At 35.7% G+C, this 24,614-nt stretch overlaps 1 protein-coding gene across 12 annotated transcripts in view; it reads left to right on the top strand.

The window, feature by feature from the left end:
- NAALADL2 (N-acetylated alpha-linked acidic dipeptidase like 2) overlaps positions 1-24,614 on the top strand; it is a 379,774-nt gene that overhangs the window by 342,463 nt on the left and 12,697 nt on the right. For all 12 annotated transcript variants that reach the window (XM_040705739.2, XM_040705733.2, XM_040705736.2 and 9 more), the window contains 2 exons: positions 12,140-12,233; positions 15,770-15,977. In XM_040705739.2, coding sequence (XP_040561673.1) covers positions 12,140-12,233; positions 15,770-15,977 — 302 coding nt within the window. The remainder of the gene's footprint in view (positions 1-12,139; positions 12,234-15,769; positions 15,978-24,614) is intronic.

Genomic DNA, 24,614 nt, shown 5'->3' with positions numbered 1-24,614 from the left:
TATTATTAACTTTCAACCTCCTTAAAAACATTAGCACCAACCCCCCTAAGAAATGCATTCTATGGAGTATATCCCAAACAAGATAAGGCTTGTGACTTGCACTACATAAGTTACTTGCTGGAGCACCTTTTCAGTATAGCTGTGAAAATGATATGGAATGGGAAATAATGTGACAATATCAGAGCATTCAGTTTTATAGTATGGACCATGTTTCCATGGACCACATTGCCAGCGATTGAACACTGGACTTAATTGAGTTTATACATAGTATGTAAGCTATTTTAATACATTTATAAAGCTGAAAGATGTGATGCTTTTTGCATATTGACACGTATATGTGCAATATTTTTTTTTTTATTGCAACTATACACGGATCTTGATAACAAACTGATAGTCATACCGTGGTTGCTGTCTGGGGATATCAGCTGTCCCAGGTGCGCTGTTTTACACAGTAACATTTTGAACGCCCATATCACTTGTAACAACAGCAAATCTGGAAGCTTTAATTAGCTTTGCTTATTATTGCATTTTTATGAAGATTGTTATTTATTTTAAACAATAATAACTTATCTTAGTGATTCTGACAGCCATTGAGGTGCTTGAGTTAAAAACCAAACCGAAGAAGTGACAAACACAAAAATGGAAACGTTTTTTGTTATTGCATCTGATTTAATAACTATGTTCTGGTTACGGTTCAGACTGTGTGCTGTTACTTTGCTGTAGCATTTTGAGAGCACAAAAAGAAGCAGAAATGATAACAAAAAAAAATCATGATATTTTTGGAAATTGAGAATTCAACTCTCCTGATTCTATGGAGACACTTTGTTCACCAGCCCAATCGTTGTTTAAGGGATAAGTTTGCTACACAGTAAGATAATGTTCAATAAATGCAGAACGCTGGTGGGTAGTTGTTGGGTTTTTTCTTTCTTTTTTTTTTTTTTCCAGAAGTCTGTCAAAAGGCATTTATTTAAAAGCCCAGAGTGTCCTTCTCTATTTGCTGCAATTTTCACTGTGTTACTGTGGTGAATGTAATTCTGCTTCTGTTTGGCACTTGTTTTCTCCTTGTCTCAGTTACTAGTAAATCTTACATGTAATTTTGAGATAATTATAATCATATATAAAATGAAAAATGTTTCCATTCAGTGCAAGATATATATGTGTTCAGTATATCACTCTGACTTACACTACCAAAATATGTTTCATTTCAATACGAGCCTTCATGTCTTGTAGATTTCAACTTGAATTGGTTCACTGATGTGGATCGTAGAAATAGAGCTGGTCTTCTGAGAATATTGTATGAAGAAAATATCTTTGCCTCAAAATGCACCATTCATTTGTCCAAAATTTCTGGTATCTTATTGAAAGCTATTTATATTGTTACACTTTCTATTGTTCTTGAGGAAAAAAAAAAATGGATTTGGGGAAAATTCTTAGAGCTTTAGTACTTTTAGAAGGCAAGGACGTATTTGGTCGAAGTAGCTCTATCACAGTCGTCAGTACTCCAAAGTACCAGTCACTAAGCCTTTCCAGTGATCAGTTGCAGGATACACAGCCCATACAAACTCAGAAAGCAAATCACAATTATGCATGAATTGAGCTGAAATCAGTACACTTGTTATATGAGACTAAGACGAGTGTCCAGGTTTAATTCATGTTTGACAAATGCATCGACGTGGAACTTCAGATGTTGCAATCTCGTTGTATTGTCTTTGTATCTCTTTAAATTGCTTACTTACAGTACCTCATACCAACTATAAAATTTTTAGGGTATTGCAAAATCTGTTCATTTAAAGTACTTATGTAGGGCTCTTTGGTTGCTCTCAGGAATGCTTTATAAGCAGAACACTGGAAATCAAGAAGCTGCTAACAAGTGGTTGCCATATTCCCATTCCACTTATTTTTTTCCAACTTTCATACTGTCTAACGTAATTTGTCAAAGTTGTGTAAATGCTTTTCAATTAGAGAATTGAAATATATAATACCTTGCATAGTCGTATGCTCATCTTCATTAGCATGTACATTATTGAATTATTTGCAAGTTCTGTTCCAGAGACTCACTTGCATAACAGCAATTCAGTCTGTATCCTCACCGTAATTTTAAAAAGCAGTTTTAAAGGGGCATACATATAAGGGAACCTACCTCCAGAATCTCTGTTGTAAGAGATTGTTTTAATTTCATTTATCTGCCCACAGCATAAAGCTTTTCTTTCATTAGAATATAGGTCTTGTGACGTATTGAGATATTTCAGTCTCACATTTTAACTTAATCTTAAGAAAAAAGATGGAGAGGGAATTCAATGACACCTAAGTCCACAAGAGACATGTTCTATCGGAAAGTCTTCTGCCACTTGATAAACTGCTCAACATTCCCATATGGCTGCTCACAAAGCTTTTTCTTTGTTATTTGACAAAAAAAAAAAATGTTTTTCCTTAATTATGTTACTTAACTTTTGATTGTTTCTTTTAATTCTTACTTGGAAACTTTGCTACAGCTAGTACATTCTTACTTTCTTTGGTAAAAGAACCCTTTATTTTGAGATCAGAGGATTCTGATATATGTTAGCACTTTAATTATAAACTACAGAATGATAACTGAATGAATAGAGCTAAGGCACTTTTAGGCTAGCAGAAATGACAATTAAATATGCTTTTATTTCCATGACTCGTAGTGTAGCCTTTTTTGTTATTGTTGTTAAATATGACTATTATTCCAAGTGAAGATTTAAAATTGCTAATAGCTCCTGAGCTCTTTTCAATATAATATACCACACAAATAATACTCTCTCCTTTTACAGTATAAGACTCTCTCCTCACCCCCTTTTTTGCAAATGGCAGTTGTTACTGGAGCAGAATAAGCAGAAAAGGCAATAAGCTCTGGTAAAGATGTCTAGTTAAACCTCTGTGTCAGATACCTGTGCTTTTTGTAGAGAGAAATGCTTGAGGTCTTGAGATGGAAATGAAAACTATCTGTATTTTTTTAAAATCCTTCTCTGGGGGACAGGTCTGCATTCTGATCGGTCCCTCACCATAGAAATGCCTTACCTCCTTATTTGTTAGATGAGCCTTGGTAAAAATGTGTTTCGTGCTTCTGACATACAATGTACATATAGCACAAAATGTTCTTATAAATTTCAGTCTACTATCAAAACACTTTTGAAGGATACTTATATTCAATTTAAAGCTATTCAAAGTACATCAAATGCCTGTACACATTGCCTTTCTACTGCAGGGGAAAAAGAAGAAGAAAATTATTACAGTCTACAAAATCTTTTTTTAGGTCTGAAAATCTGTTTTATCTGTAACAGTCATTTTGAGATGACTTTTTCCCTTTGATCTGTGTATGCAAGCACGCTTGCACACATACATGCATGCATATATCACTGTGGATGCTGTCAGCACTCCTACTGATTTGTTCACAATATGCATCAGTTCTGCAGTGTCTTTCCAGTTTTGGGGACAATTTATCTTGAATTTTGCATAATATGGAAAAAACAGGTTGACGACACACTGATTACAGTATGCTGAAGAACATTATTAAGTATTTCCTTCTATTTCATTTTCATTTTATAGTATTTCCAAAAAAAACACACAACAAAACATACCTTTCTTCTTGGACTCATGGTCAAACTGCTTCTCTGCATCGTAATGTTCTCTTGTCTTGACACATTTTCCTCACAAGTCTTTTTTCTTCTTGCCATTCAGCAATAGCACTGCTGCCAAAATGATCTTTCTCAGCTGTCCTTTTTATCTTGCCATCTCCTCTTTCAGATATTCCCCAGGCTCCTAGCTATGTTTTGAAGCAAATTCCAACGCGTTTTTCTTTCTAAATCTTTTACTTGTGTTTCAACCCTAAGTTCGTCACCTCTCCAGTCTCTTCAGTAATGTCCCTTTCATCTTCTTTCAGCACAGACATTGGATTTCTGCCTTTGTTGTCCTTATGTATGGAATTCTCAGGCAAAATTTGCCTTCTTGGTTGGGTTTGTTTGTTTGTTTTCCATATTGAAGCTCTCCTGATTAACACATTTGTTTCGGGAAGTTAATGTAAAACTGGAGACAAACAGGCATTCATGTATGCCAAACAGAAGCAACAGGAAGACCAGAAAGTGTCTAAAGCATGGTAACGTCAAGGCAAGTTCAGACCTTTGAGATATCTTTGCAAGGTATGTTGAATAGTCTCAAGTAAGCTGTGACTTTCATATACCATACCCCATTTCTTTGATTCTCTCAGATAAGCTTACTATAGTCAACAAGCCTTCTCAAGTAGAGGTTTCTGAGGCATGTAATGTATTTTTGTTACATAGACATCTGTGTATATTGTAAATGATAAGATGTTTAAAACAGAAAGTACCTAAGGCAGCCATGGTACAGCACTGGAGGTAAACATTTATTTAGCTCTTTATTTTATGAGTAACTTATGTAATTTGAACACACAATAACATTTCCTGCAATGTTTTCAGATTATATGCTTTAAAAATGTATTCTCTATTTAATCTATGTGGTTTCTACTATATAATTCTGCCTTTACCATTTTAATACAGAGGTCCAATAAAGATAGGGTGCAGTGGAATGAAATAGCTAACATAATTTGAATATCGTAGAAGCAGGTGTATTATTATGGCCCCAGATATGGTTATAAATCTCAGTTCTAACTTCAGATAGTTATAGAGTTTTATTGTTAAGCTTCCTTGTGAATTTTGAGGGCCATTCTATAACATGGTACATTTCTCTGAGTCTTACTGTCTCTGATTATATAAATATTCTGTGATGAAAATCATTATTTCTTAGGTCTTCATTCAGTGTTGTTCAGAGACAAGTTTGAAAGGTGAGGGAGTTTCTTTTTCAGGTAAATTGGCAGCCTCAGGAGCATGCCAGCTAATTATAAAGTACTTCATTGGGTTCATCAAACTGACCTGAGATTCCCTAAGGCTCAAGGAGTTTGTCAGACTTGGCATTTTCCCCAAGCCTGAGGGAAACTTACTCAGTCCCAAACATATTCGTCTTTAATTAATGTTTTCTTTTTAAAATAAAACAATCAATCTTCTCCCACCTTTATTTTTTCAGTTATATTATTTGAATACACGAGGAGATATGAGATCTCTTCCTGAGATTTAAATTTCAAATTATTAATGTAAGTCAACTTATTACTTTTTTTTCTGTGTCTTGCACAGTATACGTTGAAAATTAAATATTCCAGTGGATAAAGTATCATGAAAAATTCAGAGAAATTGTATCTTTGAATTACGATACCAACAAGAAGCTTAAATACTTTGCTAGTTTAGTAACTACAATGTGAGCGTATCCAAGAGTAGAATTTAATCCCAATTCTCCTAACAGAGAAATTGAGCCTCTTTGTGGGTACTGCCGTAACCTGTGTGGTTCATATGCTGGCATCTGGGAGTAACCTCAGTATATTATCCACCCAATTCTTCCCTGAGGTGGAATGTGTCTGTTAGTGTTTATGGGGCTTTTCTGTGAGCTATATACTAGACAACCATGTATTTTCACCTTCCCTTGGATCCTCATCACTGTAGTTCACTAGTGTCTCTCCCTCAGGGCTAGTCTGTCTTCTTTAATGAACTGTCAGTGCTCCAGTCCTCGCTGATTAGGGTGACCTAAATGGAAAAAATTGAGGGACCTGTGCATCGAGAGGTGGCAAAAGAGGAAAGGGCAATATTTTCTCTATGCAACCATTAAATATCTTAGCTTAGCTGTGTTTGAGGGAATGAAGGCTTTTATATGTAATGCTCTCGTGACTCTTTTCATAATGCTTATTCTTTTGAGTCTCTGCTGAATTGATTTTCCGAGCTTTCACTTCTGGTCCTCAAGGAACCATTGCCTCAACCCCTCCTTGAAGCTTTTCTTCACATTCTTCAATTCCTAAACTCAATTTCTTCCATCTATTGTACCTGGTTCTCCCCAGATCCTTCTGTCTTTTTGTATGGGCTGACTGCTGCCTGGTGCACTTTATGTCCACTTAGAAGACATCGCAACTGCAAATCAAACTAGTTACAGTTTAAGATTCCTGTTACAGCATTTCCTCATCCTCCTTTCATAAATGTCCAGTCAGGTTTGACACAATTTGACCGTCTTGCAATTCAGTGAGTTTAAAATGGTGGAGTTTAAATGCATTCCAATGTTCTGATATCATCGTCATTAACATTGAAAAGTGTATAAGTGAAGCTGGGGTAGGTGACGGAAAATAGAATAAAAATGTGCTGTTGAAGTAATGGGAGAAAAAGGAGGAATTAAGAACATCAAGGAGAATGACTGTTAGGTACTGAAGCAGATTATATGCATTATTTTCATTAAGAGTGACTAATAGTACATATGATTTCCTTTGAATAATAATTGCATGCTGATGAAGTATGATTAGAGACTTTTTTTTTTAGGAGTTCAATTAAATCAAAACCATTTCTGTAAACGGGGAGTGATTAAAAAGATGATATTGAGGTCTAAACTGAAAGCTGTATCTGAAGCTTCATATTGCAGATTCCTTCGTTATTACTCTCCTCTGATGGCTGTTATCTAGTTTTTGACAATGCCACAAGTATCAGGCTCAGACCTGCAGATTCAGCATTAAGAACTGATATTACAGATCATGTGGAAAGTGAGCAAGTATTTGGATGTCCTTCAATGTATGACTCTGGCATTGGTCTTATTTCAGGAAGATTCTTGGCTCACAGAACTCTCTTGATCCATATGAGTAAATACTTTGATCAGTTATGACTGCCAGCCAATATACAGTTTGCTGTGCTAAGATCTGTATTACTTTTTAGAGTACTTTTGAATCTGGGTCATTACACGCAAACTTACACTATTGCTTGTTTTATCTGCTAGTCATTACTGCCTGACTTGCAAAACGCTGCCAACTGTCTGGCAACTGTTAACAAAATTATCAATTCTCTTGCTGACTCTCATCATCCTGTGCTTTGATTAACCTGTACCTAATGAGTAAGGAAGGCTGGTTAAGGTAGCATCTCCATTGGAGTCTTAAATGCGTCGGGGAAAGGCAGGAAGAACATGATGACTTGTAGAACTATGTACGAATACATAAGAATCCACACGGATATAGCCTGTCTGTTATTCTAACAGATGGTATTTATCTTCTTTACTTTAAACTTTCCTCTACTGTTTACAAATACTCAGCATTGCTTGTCCTAATATCTACTGCAACATGCAGAGTTAGCTTCTTGTATGTCCTATCCTTGGAGTGCCTGTATTACATAAAAATGAAAAGATATGCTCTGTAGTCTTGGTTTAAAGTGATGGAGATCAACTCATGGTGCAAGTTCTGTGTACAGTCATTGTCATTAGAGGTCTTTGCAGCTGATCTGTGCAAATAAATTTTGCTTCATGTTTTATTACATATTCCTCTTTTGCCCACAACAACAGCTAAATCCATTTCCTCAGAAGTGTCCATAACCAGATTCAGGCTGTAAACATTGCTTCTTTAAAAAGGATCTAGTACTGGTTTCCCACTTCTCTTGCTGTACCTGAAGCGGGTCAGAGAATGCAAGCATTTAGTAGGTCAATTTGTGTGCAATGATGTGTTTATTGGAATTCTATATGCAAATCAGTCAGCTTTAAAACAATTTTTTTCTGTATTTGTCACACTCAAATCCCACAGTTGGTAACCAGAGCAACCTGGCTTTAAAGTTGGAGATAAAAAAGAATTAATGCTGGAAAAACTTTTAAAATTCTGTTAAAGAACTATAGCATGAGGGTTTGCAGTAGTGTAAAGATTCATGCCTTGTGGTGAGCACTTCACCCAGTAGTTACGGAGCTCATAGTGTAGAAGGGCATCTCCTATATGCTTTGGCAAGCTCGTAACTACCCCCACTAGAGGAAAGGATAAGTGACTTCAACTTTTTTTTTTTAATAAGAGGCTTGAATTTATTGGCCCTTTTAGAAGTTGATTCGTCTGACATTTTGTTTGCACCTAGATACCACTGGAATTTGACAGACATAAATATGAAATACATGATTATAAGCTCATCATCAAGAGTATTGCTGTTTACCGCATACTTCAAAGACATGCAATTTCTGTTTATATGCAGAAAAAAATAAAAACAAGTCACTTAAAAAACTCTCCCTTTCTACTGCTAAACCTCCCACACCAGGGACTGTGCTTTATCGTTCACAGTTTCCTATGTAACTGTGTCTTCTTCCTATTATCACTGCGTCTTCTGTACAGACATGAAATTACTCTGCCTCGGTTCCAAAAGTACCTGTTCACTAATGCATGTGCCATTACCTTGGGCACTGAGTTAATGATCCCTGTTCTCTGTTGCTGCAGTAACAAGAGCATGAGAACTGCCATAAGGGGCCAGACATCAGCCCAGTTTCCAGTCTCTCGCTACTTCCAGTTAATTTATATAAATATTTAGAACATAGGAATGTCTACACATGCACAGCCAACAAAGTAGAGATGAGTTTGAGTTTATTTTATGTGCCAGTAATGTAAGGCACTGGGATGAATGGCCCCTGCCAAATGTGAATGAAATCTGTAGGAAATTTACTTTCGGCCCTCTTAAGTGCTATATGTTAATGTTGGCTAACAAATTAGGTTTTAGGCAAATGATCACATAAGAGAATCCTTTTGACCTTAATCTCTCAGTGAGTCTCGACAAGAACCATGCAGAAGAGGTAGCAAATGTCTGTAAATAGAGAACTTATGTGCTCCACAGTAAGCTGCCCAGGCTACCATAACTCCACTATGTCTTAATATGTAAGTTTTTGGTTGCCTGATGCTGTGTGCCGCTTTAATATAACAATTTAAGCATAGGATACCATCAAAGAGGGAGAATCAATGCTTTGTTCATTAACATTTTTACTTCCTCTTCAGTATTTACCATACTGAGAATAAATAAAACAATTTGAAATGATGCAGGGAATGCTGAAATAGAGTTTTTAATATTTATTAGACCTCAGGTATGATTTATAGTTCCCTTGGTTACAAACTGCTATCAAACAGCTACAGTTACGGATCACTGTGTTCACTTTCTAGTTCACCTGCTGCAGCCATGGGCTCCTTGTACTCTTTTCTCAGAGAGCCCTCTACTGACATAAAACACAGTACTTGGAGACAAATGTCAGATAGCCCGAAGTATCACGTGATCTGCAGTGTTAATACATGTCATGATACTGGGGTACGTTTCAGTGCAAAAATAAATGCAGTACTGTTGAATTTTTGAGAGAAGTTCTGAATTTTCAAGAGTTGACAGCTTTAGTTCAAAGCAAACATGGTTGTGTGCATATGACCAGATTTCTGCTTCTTTCTCTAATCAGGGGAGTATCCCTCTGGTGCTTCATAAAAATAGAAGGTCAGAGAACCCGTCACTTTCTCATCCCTGTGCTACAGGTTGTGCTGTCTTTTGGGGATACAGCTGACTTTTATTTGTTTCCTATAATGTAAGGTAAAATATCTTCAAAAATGTTACCTTGTGTGGTTCAGAGTTATAAACCTCTTTTGAATATTCAGATTTATTTTGGAATATACTGTGTAACTACCATTATTGTGTTTTTGATACTTATATTTATCTTGAAAGTAATTGGAAGTTTGTTAAATGTCTTTTAGTTTACTGAAGATTATCTTTACCAAAATCAAGTGTGGTAGCAAAGCTATTCATTGTGTTTTCATTTTAAATTGTAAAACAAAAGAGTTTCAGATTCAATTAGCATTTGAACTAGTATTTGTTTCTTGATTCTGGATGACTGTGCATATGTTACATCAATCATGTGTGCTGTATGTGCATTATGTATAAATGTTACTGAGAAGTGTTCATTAGTGTTATATCCAGTTCAGTATGGGAATGAAATCAATTATGCTGCTGTACTATTTCAGTTTATGAGAAAATAGTTGCATTTATTCTTTACTAAGTTATTCTTGCATTTAATAATTCAATAGTCAGCCTGAACCATTTTTCAGTGGGGAAAAGGGGTCAGAAGCTTATCTTTATTTCTGTGTATATTCTGTGTTGTACTCAGGGGAATGGTATATCCAAAAATAAGACTATAAATAAGAAATCAGTGGCCTTTCTTGTCTTGCTGCATTATGTGAATTTGATATATTCTTCTGCCGAATTATTACTTACTCTGTTTAAACCAATGCTTTGAGTTTTCCCTTGTGTGATTGATTATTACTTCTGGATTAGCCCCGACAGTGCATGATTTAATAAACACCACTGTTATCTATTTACTATCACACGAATGTCTGTAGCATTACTTGCAGAGTAATAAAGTTTCCAGAATGCTTTGGTTAGTCATAATATTTTTGTGTAGAATTGCATTTAAACTGCAAAGAGAAAACTTGGGTCTTCTGTAATCAAAAAGCAAAATAAAATTTCTAAGAAGAAATAGAAAAGGGTGTCATGGAAGGATTTCAGTGTTTACTTTGATATGGTAATATTTAGAATTCAGTGGGTTTGGGCTTGATATAGAATACCTTTTCTTTAATAAGATGGCATTTCTTCGCCACAATTGCTTTTCTATAGCAACTCACAGGTTGTTGATGTTGTAGGCAGCTGTACCTCAAAGAAGTTTGATGCAGAACAAAGAAGGATTTCACGTGGCATTTGGACATCTGGAAACAGATGTTTGCAGTTGCTTATGGCTGGATGATATGAACTTGTTCTTTACTTCTGATAATATCCTGACGTAGTATTACTTCCTACTTTTCTTCTACATGACTTTGGCAATATTTTATTTCCTAGGGGTAAATCTCAATAGCTCCAGAGTGAGCCTCTGCTCAGATGTAGGCTGCAGTCTGATATGCAGCGTGTTCCTTCAGTCTCTGTATCCAACTCAGTCTGTGGCCAGATCAGAAACACTATTTCTTAAATGCTTTCTTAGAATTGTTACTGGAGTTCTATTAATCTTCCTCCAGGAAACTTGTCTTCCTGATATTACTGTTTTCATCCACTTTCCAGGGAGAGACTTTTCCTCTTCAATTGCTGTACTATTGTTTTTAATATTATTGAGGATTGTTGTCTTTTCCTACTTGGTTTTATCGTGGAATTAAAATGCTACTTTCAGCATAGCAGCTATCATATTGCTTTTGAGGGACAGATATTATTTTAACCCCCCAACACCTGGGGAAGTATTGTACAATATGATTTTCTTCAGTCCACATTTTTACCAACAGGATCACCGTCACCTGCAGCCATCATTCCATTTTAAAGCACAACCTTACAGCTGTTTTTATTCTTTTTGCAATATCAAGGTACGAAAGAGATGAATGAAAGTTTCTTGCATGGTTTTGTCAGAGTGTTTTTATAGCTCCCGCAAACAGTGATGGACTTGGCAACCTAGAGATCAAAATGCTCTGTTTAATCACTGGCTAAGTATAGTCCATCAGAAAGACACATTTCTAGACGCAGCCTCTGTATCATGTCTAAGCCTGGAGCTGGAGTATGTCTTCTGTAAATGAAATAACAGTCAGTCCTTGGCCTTCTCTCTGAAACTGCTGAAAAGAAGCATTCAGACCACTGAGTTTCATGACATGCTAGTATCTATTCCAAGGTGGACTGAGTTCCCTTTCACTTACTTGAAAATTTCTTTCTGTAAGATAGTGAGAACATCCGGTTTGGTAATTGTACATCTCTGTGTATCAAGTTGTTACTTATCTCTTCAAGACAGTTTTCAGGTGAGCTTACATTTAGCCGTGTGATTTCTAGACAAGAGCTTGATCTGAAGCTCATTAATGTTTGTGGGTTTTTTTGTTTTTTTTTTTTGAGTAAGTAAACTCTTAAAATCTGATGACTAAAACCAGAGAACTAAAACAATGAACCACATTCCTATTTATAGAAAGTTGAGATGTTTTATTTGAAAATAAAGCAAAACTAAAGCGATACAGAGACTGCTGTACTTTTCTTGTTCCACAGAAAAATACTGGGCAGAATTCTTTTATGGGGTCATGAATTATAATCCCTTTCCATCTTTTCACATTGTAATAGAAACACAATGGTCTATTTTTCTTTTTCCTTTTCACGGGGATGTGCCTATGGGATATTCTTCTTTTTTTTTTTTTTCTTTAAGATCAAGTGTAATCACACTGTGTTTGATTCAGAAGAAGTGCTGGTTATTGTATCTGTTAAAAATTATTTGACAATTTTGTGTGTATTTTTTTTGTATTTTTCAGTTTTCAGGATATGCAACTTTGCAAATTGCCAATGAACCAGTTTTGCCGTTTAATGCCCTCGACATCGCTCTGGAAGTTCAGAACAGTCTGAGAGGTAATTCTTGTCAGAGGAATGTTAGAGGAAAAAAGGGGTCATCCACTCCCTGATACAGATTTTCCATTTCCACTTGAATGATAGCCCATAATTTTACTAGCTAAATAGCATCATTATATAATACTTCTTGTTGGTAAATAAAGCCATAAAATATTTAAATTTCTTCTGATGTTACTATGTCAGTTAAATAATAATTGGTGTTAAAATCTCACAATTGTAGTCAAAGATAACAGCCACTGTGACTGAACTCCTTGATTTTAATTCCCTTCAAGGCTGAATTCAGTACAAGCAAGAGAGGGCTTCTGATCCCATTGCTATTTGTCTCTTAAATTTTGGCTGTCATCTTCCTTGTTTGATTACTGCCATAGCTCCCCTTCTCAGTGGGTCATGCTAACTTTTTTCTCAACCATGACAAAGCACAATCATTTACCAGTGCATATCACCAAACTGCAGAATCGTATTGGTTGGAAAGGATCTCTGGAAATCATTCAGTTAACCCCCCAGCTAAAGCAGGTTCCCTGGAAGCTCTGTATTTGAAGCTGAACAATCTTGATGTGTTTCAGACAATGGGCTGGGGTTAGAAAGAGGTACAAAAAGTTCCTGGGCTTAAAGTAAGCAGAATAATTAGTAGAGGCAGATATAATTGACTGTTTGGCACTATTTTCTGGGTGTAGGATGAATGCTTTGATATGAAATTGCTCCATCAAGATGGAAGATCAATTCTAATATTGTGGGTGAGACTTCCTGTTTTGACATATACAGGGGAGGCAAAAGCTGTGATGTAAAGCTCTGTAGCTGACATGGTGTCAGTTGTCTGTTTCTTCTGATCAGTTAGGCCCTTTCTTCTTCTCAGAATGGATTTTTTACAGATGTTACAGCAGCTGAAAGAGTTGTGACGATAATAGCAGGTAGTGCTAGCAGGAGTTAAAAATAGTCTGGTTTTTGATAAGCTATTTCCAGGTAAGTCTGCATAACTTTCCATTGGCCTGGCTCAACTCATACATTTCAAAACATCATTCTGAACTCCCTGTCCTTAGAAAAATCAATACAGAAACATCTCTCTGTCATTTACTTGATGACTGCACACTCATTGCCTACAGCTATCTACTAGTCTTCAGCTTGGGAACGTTTTACCTGCTTGACCATATTTCCCCGATCATTTAGGATGCTCTTCAGAGTTGCTCTCTCCATATCCCTGTAACGTTCAGAAAGTTTTCTCTATTATTTCCACCCATTATTCTTGACTCCTAGTAAGATGAAAAATGCAACAGTTGTCTATATGTAGGACAGAAATACCTTATTTGACATGAAATACTGATGTCTTCAGCATCCTCTCAAGGATATTGCATATCAATAGTGGTAAACCTCACATCAAAAAATTATGCAAAAATGGACTTTCCATGAACAAAGCATTTGGTACGGAAATGGAAGGATGGGCATGTATTCTGTATCAATACTCCGTATTTGGTTCAGCGGTTCTGTACAAAGCCATTGATAATTTCCTGTGTGTTGATGCGCGTAATAAAATATCACAACGTGCCTTTTTCATGTCTCTTTGAAAAGAGACTTGTAGTAGCAATGGCAGATTAGTTTGCTTGGGCAGCAGCAGTCATGGTAGGAAAATCAAAGCTGATGGCAACATATTTGTTGCACTGAGAATGTCCTTGGATTTATGTTTCTGTCCCCTTTAGCATAATTTCTACAAAGCTTTCACTTTCAGATTTTCCACTGCCAGATCTGATCATCCAATTTTGCACAGCATGAAAAATCTTTCTAGTTAATACAGCACCACACTATAGCCAATCCTGAATGCTCAAGCTAATCAAAACCTGAAGCAATTTCCTCTCTTACATGCAAACACATGTTCACATGCATGGAGTGTATTATGCCTTACATGATGATTTATCTGTACCTATTCTTCCTAGGCAAGCACATTGATCCTAGAGGGCACAAACACAATTTAAAAATGTTAAATCACTCTCACTGCTTTTCATTAGAACAGGTGCTTTCATAAGGAAAGGCTACTATGCTCATCATCTGTAAAATAACAATAGTAGCATATATATATATATATTTGATGTAACCTATTACTGAATAAAATCTAGTTACATTTAGCAATTGTAATGAAGTTCAACAGTATAATTCACTGCTTGAGAGCATAATATATGCTCCTGAGTCACTTTCCTGTGCTTGCAATTTTATTTATTTAAGAACGAAACAACTACCTCAGATGATTCATCATGATTCATACTGGAGAGATAAGGACAAAGAATACAAATATAATGTCATTGTTTTCTCTTGAAGGAAGAAATGCTTCCATTTTCTTCTTTTATCTTTAGAATCATCACAAAGTGTTTTAAGTCATTATTAGTTAATTTATCTGGAAATTATTTGCCCTTCCAATCCCAACTTTTCAATTTGAGCTAAGCATAAATCACAGTTTCCATTGGCATTGAAGTCCAATGTGTTGTGATATAAACTGCTGATGCCCTTAAAGCAGTGTCTGTAGTTCTTTCTGGCCACAGACTGAAGTGCTTGTTTTATAATGCTTTCTGGTTTAAAGTGTGATGTGATCTGTGCTTTTCACTGAAACTGTGAAGGAAATGTAGCTGGTTTAGGGACAAAATGAATGCTATGGAGAAGCAGTATGAACATTTACTGCATTTTCTTTGTTTGTCTGAAAAAGTGGTCTGAGCGGATTAAATTCCAAGTACAGAATGATGTATTTTGCCTTTACCTATCCCTCCCTGTTGAAGACATAGCTAGTATTCACAATCATTTGTATCATATTCAGAATAAGAATTATAAATATTGTATATTAGAATATGAAGTGCTCTGTCAAAACCGAAGCATTGCTTCTAAAAATGAATTTAAACCTTTCCGTACTGACGCAAGTCCCAGGGTAATAATGCACAGTGCCTGAAAGGTCTTCAGCTGTGCAGGATTTAAAAACCAAGGATACAGATATTTTGCAAAATATCCCAACTGCACCACGCTCATATGCTTGGAGAATGGTTTTCTGAGGTATCAGCCTAACTTACTTTATATTCCTTCAGACTCAGTAAGAAGGATACCAAACCCATACATGAAAAGCATTGTTAAGCCACAGATTTTGAAAAGTTGAAAGAAATTTTATGGAACTCCATAAATTATATTCTTTCATGTAGCAGTCAACATCAAATCTAAGCACAGGCCCCTCTTTCATTCAGTAGCATCCAATGACGTGGAATGAATGCGGTCTCAGAAGGCAACTTTACTGATACTGGCAGTTAAACATTGCTTCCTTCATGACTGATCTTTGAATGGTAGGTTCCAAACTCATAGTTTATGAGATCTTAAAATGACACAGCCCATATCGATCGTCTTTGAAAAACAGATCACAGCATGTGGACAATGATCTGTGGCTTTCCTTGGTTCGTTACATAATTCTTAAGAGAGAAAAGAGGATCAGAATCTAACTCAACTGTTATTTTTAATTTATGAGCAAGAGTTATAAATTATGTTATCTGAAACACTGGCAACTGTCTTTCTCTTAGTGTTCCTAGGTGAAGAAGTAGATGCTTCTCAATTGCTTGCAGTGGCATCACGCCTGAGAGACACTGCAGAATTGTTCCAATCAGATGAGATGCGCCCAGCTAACGACCCAAGGGAGAGAGCTCCTATCAGAGTCAGGATGCTCAACGATGTGCTGCAAAGCCTAGAGAAAAGCTTCCTGGTTCAGCAAGCACCTCCAGGACTTTACAGGTATGATGTTTTACATGTTCCTCATTTGAGCTAAAATGCTAATCTTACACTGCTTATTTTTCAGAACTGTCATTCCCTCCTAAAAGATATTGCAATGAGTATCCAAGATTAAGGCTTTTTTTATCTCATACTTTCTGCAGAAAACATAAATTCCTTACATTACAAGAGGTCATTAGAATGCAGCAGAGTAGCATTTCAGTCATGACATTGCTGCTAACAAGATGTACTTGTGATGCCAACTCAGGCAGCATGACACATACTTGTATTAGATGGTACAGTAAGCTTTTAAAAATGGAAAATATTTTGAAGTCTTATAGTGTTTTACAATCTCCACTTATATTTTATTTAAAACTTGCAGAGTTCATCGAAGATTTAGAATTATACAAGATCCTATGTAGCATTATTTAACATATTTAATTACATACTTCTTGTCTGATTTTCAACCATTTGGAGACAACACGCCGGCACGAGTGATAGAGCCTTAGTCACCATTCATAACATCCCATCCCCCGTTAGAATTTTTCCCTAATGTGTTCAGCTGCACTAGCCAGGTTGATCTTAAAATATTGTTATTATTCTATCTTTTGCTTTTTACTTTTTAAGAAGGTCTGGAGATCTGTATCACTAACCCACAGATTCCTTGGCCCCATGTATGTTTTGCATAGCCTGGGTTATAGAACAAAGGCACATGGGGTAGATTTAAAAGACTCTGTAGCAATGACTCATACATACTTTCTACTGGGGGCCTCTCCTGGCAGAGCTGTTCCTAAAGCCATACCCAGGTTTGACTTTAGAGGGAAATGATTGGCATACCCAAAAAAGAGCTCAGAATTCAGCTAGCATATGTATACAGGAAACAGACCAGAGGGGCCAGAACACAGAAGGAATTGAGGGATCTGTGTTATGTGAGAATATAAATGTACTTACAGACAGAGCTAACTGAGGTAATAAAACACTACTGTGTTGCAACTGATAGGAAAAATTGTCAAATGCCTTGTTTAAATTGGTGCAAGTGAGTGTTTCAAGTGGGCACAAATTAGACAGATGTTAGAAGTAGACTTTGGGAAAAAAAAAGCAAAAAGATACAACATCAGGAGAAAGAGATTCTGCCAAGCATTAATAATGGCATAAAACAAATGCAGTCTTTTTTTTTACAGTCTACAGTATCAGTGAATAAGATCCTCGGAGCTATAATAAAGAAAATATAATAATGATGTTTGGGGAGGGACTAATTTATTTAATTCCTGCCATGACTGCATTCATAATATGAGGAAATACAGTGAAATGTTACTAAAGAATAATATGAGAAGAGTTTTTGAGGTCTTACACTGTTTAACTTCTTGCCGTTCTTGCAGTATTAATGCTTGTTATTCAGTAAGATGTACATGCTAGATATACACGTATAATGTAAATTAAGTTTTTCACCTTACTGCTCACAGCAGCCCTTAGCTCACAGTGCAGTACTTACACTGGCAAACTAGATGTGGTGGAGGTGAAAGTTTTGTAATTTTCCTCTCCTGATTTCATTAAATGTGATACAAGATTTAATAGCAGATGATAAGGTTACTTCAGAGTTTGTGGGAAAGCATTGCCTATGGCTTTACTCTGAACTGTTTTACCTAACCTTATGTGTAGCATATAAAGTAATATATACCTTATGTATCATCATTCTGATACTTTAAAAAATAAATAAAGCATTATTTGTACTGTTAAAAAGGTATACAATTACAGTGTAGGCTTAAATTTAATGCAAACAGAATCAGGGGCAGCGGTAGACTTCTGAATAACTTTCCTGACCTCCAGAATCATTGGTATACTTATTTTGGGAAAAAAAGAAAAAAAGAAAAAAAAATATCTAACAGTATGTCTGTACTTGGGTTATTTTTCCCTGTTTAGAGTGGAAGTCCATCTGCTAATTGATGCAGTTGTACAAAAGTGTTTTGTGTTCTGAAGCTGTTATTGAATAGTATCACAGCTACACTGGGAATATTTGGGGAAAAAAAGGTACTTTTTTGCCTGTGTAGCTTCATGTTTCTTTTTGTAATTTGGTAAAGAAAACAAAACAAAAAATCAGTCTCATAGCCAAGACCTCATATGCCTTGTTTCATGCCAGTGGGAAGATGGATGGGCAAGTTATAAAGCCCTGAAATAGGGGTTTATAATGGAGATGCTGGCAGCCCTTTAACTATAGCAGCACAAGCAGTGCAGCAATAAATACTGTGCTTCATCTGTAAACAGAAATTTAGGATGCAGTTTGCAGCCTTGACCTTCAGGCTCCAACTGTGTTTAGATCATTAAGATTCCATAAATACTGTAATTTATAGCGTTCTGAAGGAGGAATTTGTGTGCACAGTAAAGTACGTATTCTTCGTGAAAAAATGATTGCTTCCTGTATACCCATTTGGACTCATATTCTCAACCTCAATCAAAGTACTTGACAAATTTGCTGAAGTTTAGGCATCATTTTTAGGCTTGTGTTTGTCCTAATTCACAACTCTGTGGATCTATACTATGTTTGGCTGTTCTAGAAGTTGAACAAAAAAGTGGGTTTTTGCTTTATTGCTGGAGGTGGGTTGAAACCTACTTGTGCCTGTCAACTAAAGGGAGCTAACACATCTTTCTCATATCTTCTCTGTATTTTGTTGTCTCATTGCCATAGCTGTGGTTGCTTCTTGCTGTATATATGTACCATATGTGTACTGTGTTTGTGTAGGTTCCTCTTTCCCATCATTGTCATACAGCAATATTTGATGCATTATTCATCAATAGCGAGCAATAAAATTAGTATGGTTACTAGCATAATTCAAATCATGGATAATTATATTAGGATGTTCTGACTAAATTTAAGTAACGAGGACTGACATCAGCAGGTTGTTTGGTACAATGTAAGTGTAAATGATTTTCCTTTTTAGCTGAACTTCATGAAAATTTGGCAGTACCATACTCTTCCCATGGTATTCTATTTGAGAGGGAAGTATAAAACTGCAGCTTTCATCAAAATATTTTAGTCTTATCAACAGATTTTGGCAGAATTAAAAATAATTTTTAAAAAATGTGCTGAGGAAGGGTACTTCAGCCATAAATAAACAGATTGAAGCAAAGACTTGGGGCAATTTCGTAGCAATGAAAACAGCTTAGCTTGTCTGAGATGGTCATTACTAGCTGGGAGTTGTTTCTCTTTGTCTCTTTCGTGAACATCTTTGTCTTTTGTGCACCAGCTAATCAACTCTTATATTCTAAAATTCTTGTGGCATGTTTCTGCATCTCTCTATGAGCACCAAAAGCACTGATACGACCAATACCACCATAACAGAACAGCATGGACGCATTTAGCACCACACAGGTAATCTGCATTGTAGGTAATCTCATGCCACTCCAGTGTTTGTTGTTCACTAAGACAAATGTTTTCCTTTCAGATTGAGTTCTGTTATATACATTCCTGACATATCCACAGAGTCTGCTGAATTTATTTATGTTTTACTGATAAGCTGCAGTGGATTCTTGGGTGTCAATATTCATATACCCTAAGACTCAAGTTTCTAGAGATAGATGTGAGTAGGAAAATTGAAGTCCTTGTTAAATCTGCAGGTGTAAACAAAACTGATCATTGCATTTACAGAGGACAAGCATTAAAGATGCAGATATCCTTCTGATCTTAAACTGTGACATGAGCAAACAGGTAGAACAATGCTGTTTGGGGGAAAAAATAGAAGAAATCACCAGCCTAATCTTTCTACAGCAGGCAGTAATTCTGTCTCATTGTACAAACTCTGCAGATTTTTCATTTTGAACTCCTCATTTGTGGCCTCAAAATTTTTCTTGTGTACTTTCTTTCAATTTTTGAGACATTTGACTGACCCAAACTGAACACATGGAATTTTTTTTTCTTGTATTTTATTATATGGAGCAGTCATTTATTATGGTTTTTATGACCCTTAGCATGGGAAATAATGTAAAAATTCATGTTGCACTGGCAGTAGTTGATCACATTCTGTCTTGTAATATTATCAGCAATTGAAATTTATAAATAGAATACTAGAAAGATGTTGGGAGGAAAATACAGAATTGTGTACTGGTTTTAGAACAGAGTATCTCAAATTTTGCCATTTGCTCAGAATAAATTAATTTTGTTTTTACTGCACAGCAGGGATTTTACATCTGACTTTTCACCCTAATATCTTTTATCCGTATGTATTTGCATGTCTTTTCCTTCAGTAATTGTTCCTCATCTTATACACTGAGTTGTGGTGAATGGTATTGCTTATTTCACTTTCCTATTCTTCACTGGTGTTTCTTGGCTATGTAAGTTCTAATGAGTCTATTTTCTTCTCAGGTTCAACCCTGAGAAAACTTTGTCTCCTTTTCTCCATATACCCAATCTCAGTCCTGTTGTGTCTTAATTTGTATAATGGAAATACATTTGTCCTTTCCTATAAATCATTCCATATCTTCTTCGATGTGGCATTACAACATGTATTAGTTATCCTAGCACTAAGGCAATTTTGTGCTTGTTAAAAACTACTGCAGTTTTTCTGTTTCTTACTCTATGAATTTCAAGTTCCTACGCTTCACTTTCAGTCTTTTAGAAACTCATACCATAGTTACTTTTCTCTTTTCTTATTTATTTGTTCTAATTTTGCCATTGCTTATCTGCAGCTTGGTCCAATTTTCCTTTCATTTCCTCCTGCTCATTTGCATTTTCTGACCACTTGTTTGACTCCCTTCTCTCCAACAGGCTTTTGTCAAAATGTACTTTTTACACTAAAAAATTCTTTTTTTTTTCCTTATTCCTTGAAACTCTGCAGTGTTTCTGCAGTCAAATCAGTTTTTCTCAGTTGAAGTTAGAGATGATAAGTTCAAATATTAAACATAGAAAATTTAAACTTAGCTTCACAAAGACTTGCTGCTTTTCACTAATGGCAACTGATGGCAGTGGGGTACAGAATGGATAGAGGAGGAGATAAGGTGCTTTATTCAGAACTTTGGAAAGGATCCTGGCCTGCCCCTTCCCAGCCCCTGTGATGTAATGGTGATAGAGCTGTGGTAATTGGTTCAGTGGGTCAAATAGAATTTCTTGAATTTCTTCCACTGGGATAGTGACTCCTTAACTTTCATCTGTGTGTGGAGCAATGCATTTATCCTAGCATAGATCAGTAGTAGTTACTTGTTTGATAACGCTCTTAAAAATTCCTGCTGTGGTTATGATTTTTCTCATGACTGATAGTCATGCTGAATTATGCCCTTTCTTAATGCTGAGAAGACAGAATAAAGTCAGTATAATTCATACTCAAATCACCTGATCTAAGTGGCAATTTAAATGGTTTCTACATAAGAATCAAGTGTATCTACAGTGACCATGAATCAATGACCTTATTTATTTTCTTGTATATTTTTACAATTTTTTGACCATTTGCTGCATTAAGTAATACTGAATTAGACATCTTCAGAGATGTAATTATAATTGACTTTAAAGCTTATGTAAACAGAGAACTTGAAAATCTTTTCATTGTACCTGCAAAAGCAGGAAACCACTATGATTAGTGATGATATCATGGCTGGAAACCAGCTTTCTCATTTCCCTGATATGAATCGCAGACCTGTGTGTATATACCTTCATTTATTGCTTCTTGTGAATTTTCTTCCATTCTTTTAACTAGATCAATTTTCACACTTCTAGAACTGTGGTTTGCATTGGACCCATTATATTTCTGAAACAGTTTGAATGCGTATGTGACTTAATAGAGCATTGGTGGCCCTGAAAACAAAACTTCATGCAGGACATACTTTTTGTCATGCTACCCTCAAAAGTGCATGATCTTCATCTTGTAATAAATCTGTGTTTTTTTTATTATAATTACATTTACTTGACTGCATGACCTTATTAGATTTTTAGCCCAATTCACACTGTTTTTTCTGCTGCCTGTAGAAATCCTCTCACAGAAGGCTTTTCAGGGAGATCTGTACAGAGGTACCATGCCAATTCCAAGCAAGTTGTCTGATTACAATACAGTTCCCATTTAATTTCCATTGTTACTGAATAGACCAAGAATATTTGATTACAGAGCAAAATAGGCTATGAACTCATAAAGTTGTATAACAAATATTAGATTTAGATTTATTACATTCAGCAGTAACTTAATATTTATTCTTAGGAATAGTAACATCAATAACATTTCTTAGTTCCAAGAAGTATATGGTCCTACATTTCTGGTCATGACAGATAAGAACCACAAGGGTATGTGTGAAATATTAGTCTCCAATGTTTCTTAAATGTATTATAAAAATAAGCAGAATTCATTGGGGAAGTAGTTAATATGTAATAGTCCCTCCCAAAAGGTATTAACTAGGCCACAGCACTTACAAATTTAGTGGTGAGATCTATAAGGGGAAAATTATCTTAATTGTGATTTTGAAACTGTAAATATTGTTTATATAGGCTATAGAATATAATAGAAGCATAACTTTGGTTATTACTTTAAAGGACGCATTATGATATCGTTAATTATTTATCTAATAACTCATACCATAAAGACCGTTCTGATTTTGACAGTGGTCTCACAGGCTTTATGGTGTGGTTGTTTAAGATGATAAAGCTAGTCAGGATGAGAATGAGAACTGGAAATCAGGGTCACATCAGTTTAATGCATCAAGCATTGGGCACTACTACTTGCAGCTTTGTTTATAAACGCTATTCCTCCATAGGAATTGGATGTTTTACACAGCATCTATATAAATCTCTATGAAGCCTTCAGACCATCAGCTGCAAGCTATTTGGAAATAATTTTATTAATTCACTTCCCTCAAGTTCTTACAAATAGTAGCACTTCTGCTTTGACTTTGAGTATTACAGATAAGACATTCTTAAAAGAAAAATAGTTTCTTCCAAATTATTCAGCATATGTTTCCTTCATTTGAAAAGCAAGGGTAGCTTAAATCAAAGAACAACATGCTTAAATTTGTTACCAACAGCTGCATTATTTGAGGTTTAATGAAGTATATCTCCTACCAGTTCTTGCCAGTAAATAACTCTTTAAAGTACAGTTAATATAGTTTAATGCATACTTCACTATGAGGTATAAATATGCAGGTCCTTGTTCTAATAAATTACAGAAAAAATATTGAAGGATTTTTTACGTGTATGTGGAGTTGCATATAAAGGATGAATACTCTATGGCAGAAAAATCTGATAGTGTTTGCATGGCTTTTTCAGATACTTCTAGATTAACTCCATTTCTGTAAAACCCTAGAGAAAATCATGCCTGATGAATGAAAGGAATACTCTTTAGCTATGATAAATAATGGCTTGCAACTTCTGAAGTACAGTTGCATCCTAATGCTTCTTTTTCTTTCCATTTCCATTCTGTGAAGTTGTTCTGTACTGCTGAATTTGTAGAAGTGATTCTTCTACTGACAGATCTTATTTACTCCAACATAAGTAATAAATAACTTCAGGAAACAGCACATTTTCAACAGTGGAAAAACTGAGTGAAAGGTAAAGTTGATGTTCAGCCCTTGCATTAAGGCTTATTAGTCCACTGAAGGTCCTGACAAAGATCTGAGGCTTGCAGGGTGCATCAGGATGAAATTTAAGCTAGATTGCATTAGGCTTTAGCAATAATTTAGTAAGAGATTGATGTTTTATGACAATACATTCATTACCTTTAAAAAAGTGTTGTAATCAAAGATAACTGTAGGAAAATAAAAGATAATGTGTCTTGCAACCAACTATCATTACAGTTTGCCTTCTTTTTTTTCTTTGTTTATTTGGCAAGCAATCAATCCAAAGCCTCAAGATACTGCAAAGAGCTGCCAAAATCAGGATTATCTTTTTTCAACACTGCCTATAATAATCTGACCTCTCAGAAATGGATTCAGACTTGGAATAATTATCTCTTTGCAGTCCCACATCCCACCAGGATTTTACTAAATGCTTACTGACCAGATCCCCTTTGCCATAATTGCCTCGATTAGAGGTGTCCATATTCCAGTCTCTTAATGCAAGACAAATTTCTATCTAGCAGAGATAGAATGCTTGCTCTTACATGACGATGCCTTTGAAATGCCTCTCCTTTGATTAGTGTTCAGTTTGATGCCCAGATTACCTATGGTTTATTAGCTGCTGATACTATGAAAATACATATTCTTCTGGCGGATACTCAACTTTGAGAGTATATGGATTCAGTGTCTCTTTCTGTAAGATATACCTATAAAAAAATTTAAACCTTATAAATGAGAGCACTAAAAGAAGGTAATTAATGGCCCTTAAGAAAGGATAGGCTGTGTAGCGAACAAAAATTATAAACAGATTACAGATAATGATCCTTAAATATGACATGCTGAGTTTTTGGAGACTGAGGACAGTGAAGGAATACACTGACATTAACTGCTGTGTTGCCCTAAAAGGTTGGCTGTCAGATCCCCATCTACCCTGGTCATGTCCATGCTGTTGGGTATTAATAATTTAGTAATTTCTTTCTTTCCAAAATTTCAAACTTTAACTCTTTGATAAGCATCCATGTGTAAGTACCTGAATAACTCAGCATATATGTTGTACATCATCTACATGTGAACTTTTACTGTATGCTGAGCAATCCTTTTTCATGTCAAAATTAATGTTGTAAGCTGGTTTATTCTTTA

The sequence above is a fragment of the Gallus gallus genome, chromosome 9 (assembly GCF_016699485.2).
Source record: "Gallus gallus isolate bGalGal1 chromosome 9, bGalGal1.mat.broiler.GRCg7b, whole genome shotgun sequence".
Taxonomy (NCBI): domain Eukaryota; kingdom Metazoa; phylum Chordata; class Aves; order Galliformes; family Phasianidae; genus Gallus; species Gallus gallus.
This window is presented reverse-complemented; position numbering and strand designations above follow the sequence as displayed.